Below are 10,731 nucleotides of genomic sequence, written 5' to 3' on the forward strand. Positions count from 1 at the left end.
CCTTGTATCCACCTGTAAGTCACGTCAAAATGTTAGCCAGCCTACAATATTAGCGCTCAAACGTCACTATAATCACAAAATGTGTGCATTGTTAGATATATATTATTTACCTGACTTTTGCACAGGCTGAAAAATCCATTGCAGGAGTTAAACATACACTTTAAACTAAATTCATAAACTTTTACTCCATTACTGTTACTGTTACTTGTACTCCCTTACTGCTTCTGTCTTCCCCAGTCACGGTTTTAAGTATTTCATTTATAATTGTACAGAGCCACATAAACAACAATGATCACGGAGAAGTGCCTCGCTAAAGGTAACCCAGTTTAGGCTGTTTCTAAGGGTCTTCATTTAAATGCTATTTTTGCATTGAAAAAAGTAGCCTATATTTGTACAGAGACAGATTATTTTTGCAATATGTTGTATTCGCGTTGTTTTAATTTCAGTGTGTGTGTCTCATAGGCCATACATTTACAGCTTTTGTAAATTTAGATGCATAATATGCTACAAAGTTGCAAAGTCAATGGTTGCCTGCTGATCAAAGTCATGGTCATTGTGCTTTGAGAACCTATTATCAGGGCAGGCTCTTAGCCATAAGGCCTAAAAAGGTGTGCAGCGCCACTCTGTGGGCACTAATCTGAAATGCACAGTTCCACCCTTGTATTACAAGTCATTTTTTGTTTGTTTTTTTCTAAATATTATGAGACATAGATAGTGACATACACTATGGTTTTCTTTCTGTTCTTTTTTTTTAACATTCTTCCAGGAAGTGCTCCCCCTGGTCCTGTGCCTAAAGGCCACATTAGACTGTTCAGCATGAGGTTCTGCCCATTTGCCCAAAGGACAAGGCTGGTGCTCAATGTCAAGGGGATTAAGTATGTTATTTATTTTATTGATTTAGGTTATTGGCCAGCATTTTAAGTATTTTATTTGTTTTTATAAGACATGAAATCATTAACATCCACCTGAAGGAAAAACCAGACTGGTTTTTGGAGAAAAACCCTCTTGGACTTGTGCCTATTCTTGAGACCGAGGCTGGTGAGGTGGTGTCCGAGTCTTCCATCACCTGTGACTACCTGGATGAGGTCTACCCCCAGAAGAAACTGCTTCCTTCAACTCCTTTGGGAAAGGCTCAGCAGAAGATGATGCTGGAGCATTTCTCCAAAGTAAGTGTCAATGGTATGTATCTATCAACACTAATCTTTACCAAATTCTCACCAAATATTTTATTTTTCCATAGGTAACTCCTTATTTCTACAAAATCATTATGTCAAAGAAGGATGGCGAGGATATCTCTGGGCCTGTTATTGAACTGAAAGAAAAGTTTGTGAGGATGGATAAGGTGTGAAGCACATTTTAATACATTTAAAATGAACTACCAGACATAAATGAAAATAGGTTAAATTTGTGTGTGTTTTCTCCAGGATCTGGTTAAAAAGAAGACCAAATTCTTTGGTGGTGATTCCATTACAAAGATTGATTATATGATGTGGCCGTGGTTTGAAAGACTTGAGGCCTTTGATCTCAAACAGTACGTTTTTTTTTTTTTATTATTATAATTATTTGTGGACGCAAATTGCATTACATTACATTAAAATAACAAAGAGTACAGCGACAATGACTACAGTGACAAGGTCATTAGGCCTATATATCAGAAGGGCACCAAAACTCATTCTACTCCCAGTACTCATATGGTCATTGTATTCTGTCGCCTTGTCTTTTAGTCTCCTGGATAGCACTCCTGAACTAAAAAGTGGTATAGCAGTATGTGGGAGGACCCTGCAGTCAAAGTTTCTTCAAGCAGCACTGAGAACTATAAGGCATTTTTCAAGTCTGCTTTTATTGATGGCAAACCAGACTATGTCTTTGGCCTGTAAACACTGTGCTCTACTTGTGTACTACTACCTGTCTACTGTACTAAAACACACATTTATATGAATTGTTTTTGACATCAAGATGCACTTAATTTCAATAAGCATGTCAATAAACGCACATCAAGACTAATGCCATATCCTCCTTAAATAAGTATCTCTACCATAGTTGCTCAGCTGAGGAGAATGGATAAGCCCAAAAAATGAATTTAAATTATAAGTAGGCACTGGCAAAAATACAGCTACACTGAGTAACTGTTTGGAGGTAGAAAAGAAAAAAGCTCCTAATTTTATTTTAATGGCACCATAATGCGACATTTCGGGATCAAGGCCTGGCTGTCCCAGAGAAGGAGGCAGATGGTGCAGAGGAGCTTGGTCTGGCTAGACGCAAGGAGAAGGCTTGGTCTGCTGGTGCAGAGGAGGAGGCTTGGTGTGGCTAGCTCAGAGGAGGAAAACTGGTCTGGCTGGTTGAGAAAAGAACAAGGCTTTGTCTGGCTGGCTGGCTGGCCAAGAGGAAGAAGCTCATTCTGGCTGGCCCAGAAGAGGTGGAGGTATGGTCTGACTGGCCTAGAGAAGAAGAAGGCTACATTTGGCTGGCTAAGAGGAGGAGGCTTGGTCAGGCTGGCCCAGAGTAGGAGGAGGCTGTTTGCTCTAGCCTGGCCAGAGGAGGAGGGAGAAGACCAAGCTTCCTCCTCCTCCTCTGGCCTGACCAGAGCAAACAGCCTCCTCCTCCTCTGGGGCAGTCAGACCAAGCCTTCTCTTCGTGAAGTATTGAGAAGTGTGTATTCTGTATCCCAGGCAATTTAAAGAAAAAACAATTTCTAAACATATCCAAAATACCCTAATTGGCCTATGTCTACAAAATAAAGGGATACATTTAAATCAGGATCTTTTTTTTTAATATTTTTTTTAATTAAAAAATATTTATGTAGCCTATATATTTTATGGGAAAATATTAACTGATGAAAAAAGCTAAGTAAACAAGTTTCAAATTCAAAATTCAAATTGATATAGCAAAAATTTTAGATTTTTTGTCCTATTTACCTCACCATGTTTTAGATTTTAGCCTATTTAATCAAACTTAAATATATTCGAAGGCAATATATATTTATGCCCCTTTTTTCTTCAAAATTATTATGGGTAATGTAACATGTGTATCCTTGGTAAATTAACCATCTTCTAACCAAACAGGACACGTGCCAGAGTAGTGAGTGATGACCTCAAGGGTGTTGTGCAAACTATGGAATTACTTTTAACTAGTCACCTGGCAAATCCACACTATACACCTCTGTATTTTTAAACAGGATATTGGTCTGGACACCACTCCCTCGTCGTGCCTCGAGCCAGACAGTAGGCTACTGTGCAAACAGATTTGTTTATTTCAGCGATGCATGAAACAAAGTTGCTCATTGGTCACTTATCATTTTGAACACAAGGAAAACTCTCACCTCAAAGTTTATTGTGTTGCTCATTGAAACCCACCAAGACACAGAGAAACATGCAAACTCCACACATAAAGGCCTTATGTGCAGTGTACACAAATGATACAACAGTGATTCTTAATCAGGAAAACCAGGTAATGGAAGTTAATGTATTATTAGCTTGTAACTTTTCAATATATTTCACAAGAAATATTCCACTGAACAAAGTGCATTGAACACAAAGGACAAAAACTGTGAACTTTATTTTAAGTAATTTTATTTATTTGGCATTTGGCAAAACTCACACAAACAGCTTCAAGAATTTTAATTGAAAGATTAATTTATTTGTTCTCTTTAGCTTGGTTAGTGAATCAGAACATATTCTTTTGAACATGTTTGAGAGGGGGTAGCAAAAAGCATTTTAATTTGATATTTAATTTTAATGTATTATTTTGATATGTATTTATTTTAATGTATTAATTTGATAAAGCATTTTAATTTGATATTTAATTTTAATGTATTATTTTGATATGTATTTATTTTAATGTATTAATTTGATAAAGCATTTTAATTTGATATTTAATTTTAATGTATTATTTTGATATGTATTTATTTTAATGTATTAATTTGATATTCATTACATTTAAATGTATTAATTTGATATATTTTATTATATTTTATTAAATTTGTCAGTATCAAATGGTTCAATCAGTTGGTTAAAAAATGTGTATAGGATTAAATTTTTTATGAATTTCAGGGAATGTTATTAAAGTTTTGTTATAAATTAATCTATGTTTCTATATTTCTTTCTTTTTTTTTGTTTTTTTGTTTTTTTCTCCATCTCTGCCTGGGGGAGCTTGGTCTGGTCTGCTGCAGGAGGAGCCCTCATCACCACCAGCTCTGTGAGAACAAACACAAGAAGAGGGGGAGCAGAAAACCACACAAGAACCACACTATTTACATACTATTTACAACAGAAATAACAGAACGATAACACAGCAAAACACACAGCACTATACTAAATTTAAAATCTGTCATATTTTTCTTATTTCTTTCAGGGGTTTTTTTGTTTTTTTTTTGTTTGTTTTTTTGTTTCACACTAAAACACAAGAACCACACTATTTACAACAAAACTGCAGAATAATAACTAATACTTATATGTATATATGTATTTTAGGGACATTTTCAGAAGGGTCACGTGATGGTGTAGTGGAGTGTTTTGCCACATGGTTACATGGTTTTGCCAGACAGTAGCATCCTACAGCATCTTGTTTGTCTGTTGGCTGTTTGTATTTGAAAATAAAAAACCAAACAGGTTCAAGGAGCGTATCACACACATGGGACAAGGCACTAAACAGCAGAGTAGGGTACGCACCCTGTGGGGGTGAAAATGTGTCCTATTAAGTTATTGATGCAGCAAACATAACATATGAAATATATGTTTTTACACATATATACATACGCAAATTAGATTGTATATGCATAAAAAATAGTCAGGCACTGCAAAAAAAAGTCTGAAGCGCCCCCCCCCCCCCTCTACTGTTTGGCATTTTATCCTGTGTGTGATAAGAAGTAGGCTCATTCGCCACAATTTATGCTCCTTGGACCTGCTCGTTCTTGTTTTCTAAGCACAAACAGCCATATCATGGGTTTCAAGCTATAGCTACCACCCTCTGTGGTCATACCAATTAAGCAATTCTAATCTAAATATTATATCTTTCAGAGTACCAGGTGAGGACCTTTCCCCATTCAAAGTCCTTCAAATTAGAAAGGAATAGACAAACAAAATGCAGTGGGATGCAGTCCTGGAGAAGGCATCAGACAGTAGGGGGCGTATGCTTCTCCTACTGTCTGACAAAACCATGTAAGCCGCCAACAAAACTTGTCACTACACCATCACGTGACCCTTCTGAGGAAACATGCAAAGCAGCACACAGCAAACAATCAATATATATACATATTAAAAAAAACTTTTTTTTCCCACACCTATGTACAATATGATACAATGTCATAGTCAGTTGGGATCAGTGGAGTGCCAGGAAAAAGTCAGCGGAGTGCCACGTATACAGAGCAGGCAGGGGCATACCAATCATAGGGGTTCAGAGGATTAACAGTAGAGGTGGGTGTATCAGGAAGATCAGGGAGGTACATATCAGGAGCAGCAGCACGTGCCTCAGCATAAGGAACAATGCGAAACTTAGGACGAGTGTAAAGCTTGCAAGCAGAAGCAGTAGAGGTGGGCACAGCAGGAGCAGCAGAGGTGGGCAAAGCAGGAGCAGCAGAGCGTGCCTGAGCGTAAGGAACATAGCGAAACCTACGACGAGTGCGGAGCTTACCAGCAAAAGCGGAGGTGGGCACAGCAGGAGCAACAGAGGTGGGCATAAGAGGAGCAGCAGAGGTGGGCAGAGCAGGAGCAGTAGAGGTGGGCATAGGAGGAGTAGCAGAAAGGAGCATATCAGGAACATAAGAGGTGGGCATAGGAGGAGTAGCAGGAAGGAGCATATCAGGAACATAAGAGGTGGACATAGGAGGAGTAGCAGAAAGGAGCATATCAGGAACATAAGAGGTGGGCATAGGAGGAGTAGCAGAAAGGAGCATATCAGGAACATAAGAGGTGGGCATAGGAGGAGTAGCAGGAAGGAGCATATCAGGAACATAAGAGGTGGGCATAGGAGGAGTAGCAGAAAGGAGCATATCAGGAACATAAGAGGTGGGCATAGGAGGAGTAGCAGGGAGGGGCATATCAGGAACATAAGAGGTGGACATAGGAGGAGTAGCAGAAAGGAGCATATCAGGAACATAAGAGGTGGGCATAGGAGGAGTAGCAGGGAGGGGCATATCAGGAGCAGCAGGGGGGTCAGAGCAGGAGCAGCAGAAGGGGGCATAGCGCGGGCAGCAGAGAGGGCCATGGCAGGAGTAGCAGAAAGGGGGCATAATAGGAACAGCATAGATGGGCATAGCAGAAGTAGCAGGGAAGGCCATAGCAGGAGCAGTAGGGAGTATGCGTGTTTGCATGAGTGGGCGTGTGTATATGTTTGTGAGTATGTATGTGCATGTTTGTTTAGATGTGTATGTGAGCGTGTCCATGAGTGTGTGAGGTCTTAACTCCAGATGTGAGGACGTGTGCAGGAGGTCTGGACCTGTGCAGGATGTCTGGACGTGTGCAGGACGTCTGGACGTCCCGAGCAGAGCTGGGCTTTGGCTCACACAGATCTGTGGAGAGAAACATTTGTGTCAGACACCGATGCTGCAAACAGGGCTCACACACAGCAAACCCAGAGAGGACAACAAAAGGAGCCTAAATGATAAAACTGTAGACACCAAAATGCTTCTTATGTTTGTTCCTAAAATTTAAGTTTATGCCAAAAGCTGAATGTGCATGGCAAAAGTTCATTACTATTACAATGTTTTAAAGTCAGCAGTTTAAAGCAGCTCTTTGCACACATGTTATATTAGAAGATACGTTTTTTTAATAACCCCAAATGCATGTGAATGTTTTGAAATAATACACTGGTAGTTTTTCTAATTTTTTTAATACTTGGCCTCTCAGTGTGTAACAGTGTCTGCAGTACTAGATCAACAGTGGTTTTGATCAACAGTATTTTGATTGATTTATTTAAGTCATATGTATTACCCTGAACTAATAGTGAATTTGTCATGTTTTAAGGTCGACTATATTTGTAGAGCGAAGGCATGTTACACATGTTACAATGCTTTTATGCACAAAGGTACCCAATTTGTGAGTGCATCGCTATTTCAACATACACATATTTCATCTGACACACTGTGTGGACCTCAAGTGTCCTGTACAACACTTTATTCTCACCCACTGAAAGGCAACAATGCAAAAAGCAGCAGGTGAAAACATATGGTCTTCTGGGAGTCTAAGGTTAAATCCAGAAGGTTAATAGATTTTTTTTTGTTCTTTTTTTGAAAGGACAAAATATTGAATAACGCACAAAATCTGGTATTTTCAAATGACAGAACACAAAATTTGCAAAACAAAATCACATCTGAAGGAGTATTGTAAGAAACACAAATGTTCACATGTAGTACAATGTAGTACTGTAAAAATGTAAGTTTGATATATTGGTTGTTTTCTGTATAATACCCCATAAGGACTAACATGAACATGGAAAGTCACAAACCTCACGTTTTTTCCTCACAAAAGTCTTGTAGTTTGAGTCAGGGAGCGGTCAGTAGAAGTCTGGGTCAAAATGTCCCAAAGTTATGTCTCTTTTCCGAAGAAAACGTCGAATAAAGCTCACAAATGCAGATTTTGGCGCAGTCAGGTTTGCAAAGTTTGCAATGAGGCGTTTGAAAGATGCGCTTAGCAACAACAACAACACGTGTGTGCTGACGTAAGCACGCACGCGTCTTTGCGTGACCTATGACCCACAGCCTGTAAAATCTGATCTATAGCCATGTCGCTTTTTTTTATTTTTTGAATCAAACTAATATTACCTTTAAATATGGTAGCATTACTGTCTGCTAACTGCTGCTAGCCTGTCTGACCACTTCCACACTACTGCACTTTGCTCCACTAGGCCCAGGTGACAGTGGCGCAGACACATGCCCCAAAATGGAATAAATATGATCAGGATTGTATGCATCCCACACAGATACGGCCTGACTGACAACCTGACACGTGGGTGCATAGAGCAGCTAATATTAATTAATAATTTGAATAAACTCACTGTAAACATGATCTGGGGTTTTGTTAAAATGTAATTTTGATATATTGGTTGTTTTCTGTATAATACCCCATAAGGACTAAGTCAACATGGAAAGTCACAAACCTCACGTTTTTTCCTCACAAAAGTCTCGTAGTCTGAGTCAGGGAGCGGTCAGTAGAAGTCTGGGTGAAAATGTCCCAAAGTTATGTCTCTTTTCCGAAGAAAACGTCGAATAAAGCTCACAAATGCAGATTTTGGCGCAGTCAGGTTTGCAAAGTTTGCAATGAGGCGTTTGAAAGATGCTCTTAGCAACAACAACAACAGCACGTGTGTGTGACGTAAGCACGCGCGCGTCTTTGCGTGACCTATGACCCACAGCCTGTAAAATCTGAATTCTGTAGATCATCTACAGCATTCAGATTTTTTTTTTATTTTTTTTTTAATCAAATATGAAATATACCTTTAAATATCGTAGGATTACTGTCGCTGCTAACTGCTGCTAGCCTGTCTGACCACTTTCACACACCCACACCCATATATATATATATATATATATATATATATATATATATATATATATATATATATATATATATATATATATATATATATATATCCTGGTCCAGCCCCTCTGCAAAATTTTAGAACCTATTGGAGTCAAAAAGTTTGCCCACCCCTGAGCATACAAGACCAATGATACAAGACCATTGATAATCTCCCTCAATCTGGGGCTCCATGCAATGACCACAAAAACGTTTTGAGTAAAAATCCCAGAACCACACGGGGGGGACCTAGTGAATGACCTGCACAGAGCTGGGACCATAGTAACAAAGGCGACCATCAGTAACTCACTACGCCACCAGGGACTCAAATCCTGCAGTGCCAGAAGTGTCCCCCTGCTTAAAACAGGACATGTCCAGGCCCATCTGAAGTTTGCTATAGAGCATTTGGATGATCCAGAAGAGGATTGGGAGAATGTCATATGGTCAGATGGAACAAAAATAGAACTTTTTGGTAAAAACTCAAGTTGTCATGTTGCATCCAAAGAACACCCATAGAAAATCTTTGGGGGGAGTTGAAAGTCTGTGTTGCCCAGCAACAGCACCAAAACATCACTGTTCTAGAGGAAATCTGCAGGAGGAATGGGTCAAACTACCAGCAAGAGTGTGTGAAAACCTTGCAGAGAACAGAAAACGTTTGACCTCTGTCAGTGCCAGCAAAGGGCATATAACAAAGTATTGAGATGAACTTTTGTTATTTTACACAATAATTTGCAAATAAATTCTTTTAAAAATCAGACAATGTGATTTTTCTAGAATCTTTTTTTTTTTTTTTTTCTTATTTTGTCTCTCACAGTTTAAGTGAACCTATGATGAAAATTACAGCCCTCTCTCATTTTTTTAAGTGGGACAACTTGCACAATTGGTGGCTGACAAAATATTTTTTTTTGCCCCACTGTAGGTTAAATGTAGCTGATCAGTGTTGGTTTGCGTATGTTTGAGCACTGAAATGATCAGAACAAATATTCTGGAAAACCACCAGATGACACGAGGTGAAATAAAGCTCCAGCTTTGTTTTTGATGAGGAATCTTCATCTTTCTATTTGAAATGCGGTTTGGAGTGTTAAAGTGTTTAGTCTCACTTTGAAATCTGTTATCTACAATGTTTCTTAGAATAAATATTTTCATTTTAAAACTTATTGGCACTTACACTGTTCGTTAATCCAGTGACTGTAGTGAATCCTGAACTACCCCTCACTCACCCCACAGTGACCATCCCATCTGGGCCCATTATGTCTGACCAGGGGCCCTGGGGTCACTGCAGGTCTGACCGGCACAGACTTGACCGGACATTGCTCTGCTTGGTCTGTTTAGTCTGCCTGTCTAAGGACGCACATGTCCAGAGTAATGAGGAGGGAGATGGACTGGACTGGTCATCGCTCAAGACCACAGCACAGGGTCAGAGCAGAGGGACAGCCATGTGACATGATAGTGAGCCAAACGAGGAGAGGGAGAGAGGGAGAGAGGGAGAGAAGGAAATACTAGAACACATTGTTATGGCAGATCGGACATGAGACTGGGGGGGGGGGTTGATATTGATTTGAGCATATTTAACTTATGTCTGTCAAGTTTATTCAATTTGACCATAAAAGTCCCACTGGGGTTTGGAGAATATGACACATAGAACATTGAAACGCTTATGATCGGGGAATTAAACCAATGATCGTTTGTCTATGAGCAAGCGCACTCACAGCTGTGCCACCATCTCCATCTATGTATACATATCGACACCTTTGAAATTAATGAACAAACCAGGTGGATAAAATAGCTGTTGTTTTTTTATTAAGATATATGGCAGTTAGACTTATATGTGGCCAACATTTGTACTAAATATATGTGTTAGCTCTTGTATACTTTTTGCTAAACCTAGTCAGAATATAAGCAATAGACACAAGGCCAAGACTGTTGTAGTCCAGTTTAATGGAGGCACTTCGCATTCACACACACTTCATAGCATAATCACATTTTACCAATACAGAAGGGAGGATTTGGGCTCTTTACATATTAGCCTTATATGTGTACTATGGGTCACTTATGTATCGCTTTTCATATAAATCGTGTCACGGTAAAAAAACAAAAAAAACAAAAAAAAACACTGCATAATTGTGTAACTAGCCTGGCCGTACCAACCTGGTGACTCTTTCTATTAAAATGAAACCACTTTTTCCTAAACAGGGCTTGCATTCAAATTGGATTTGCACAC

The 10,731-nt window shown here is 39.2% G+C and overlaps 1 protein-coding gene across 1 annotated transcript; it reads left to right on the plus strand.

Moving 5' to 3' along the window:
• The first annotated feature begins 767 nt into the window (after positions 1-767).
• LOC117382690 (glutathione S-transferase omega-1-like) lies at positions 768-2,311 on the plus strand. The gene is made up of 6 exons (XM_055227470.1): positions 768-875; positions 944-1,166; positions 1,241-1,342; positions 1,425-1,531; positions 1,725-1,756; positions 2,202-2,311. The coding sequence occupies exons 1-6, from the start codon at positions 817-819 to the stop codon at positions 2,309-2,311; spliced, it is 633 nt and encodes a 210-aa protein (XP_055083445.1). The 5' UTR covers positions 768-816.
• Positions 2,312-10,731: the final 8,420 nt, after the last annotated feature.

This window comes from Periophthalmus magnuspinnatus, chromosome 15 (assembly GCF_009829125.3).
Source record: "Periophthalmus magnuspinnatus isolate fPerMag1 chromosome 15, fPerMag1.2.pri, whole genome shotgun sequence".
NCBI lineage: Eukaryota > Metazoa > Chordata > Actinopteri > Gobiiformes > Gobiidae > Periophthalmus > Periophthalmus magnuspinnatus.

Bases quoted from the DNA above. Each gene is read 5' to 3' on its own strand.
- LOC117382690 (XM_055227470.1), top strand. From the start codon at position 817: ATGAGGTTCTGCCCATTTGCCCAAAGGACAAGGCTGGTGCTCAATGTC. The intron at 1,167-1,240 runs GTAAGTGTCAAT...ATTTTTCCATAG, and splicing joins TGCTGGAGCATTTCTCCAAA to GTAACTCCTTATTTCTACAA. The intron at 1,532-1,724 runs GTACGTTTTTTT...CTTGTCTTTTAG, and splicing joins GAGGCCTTTGATCTCAAACA to TCTCCTGGATAGCACTCCTG.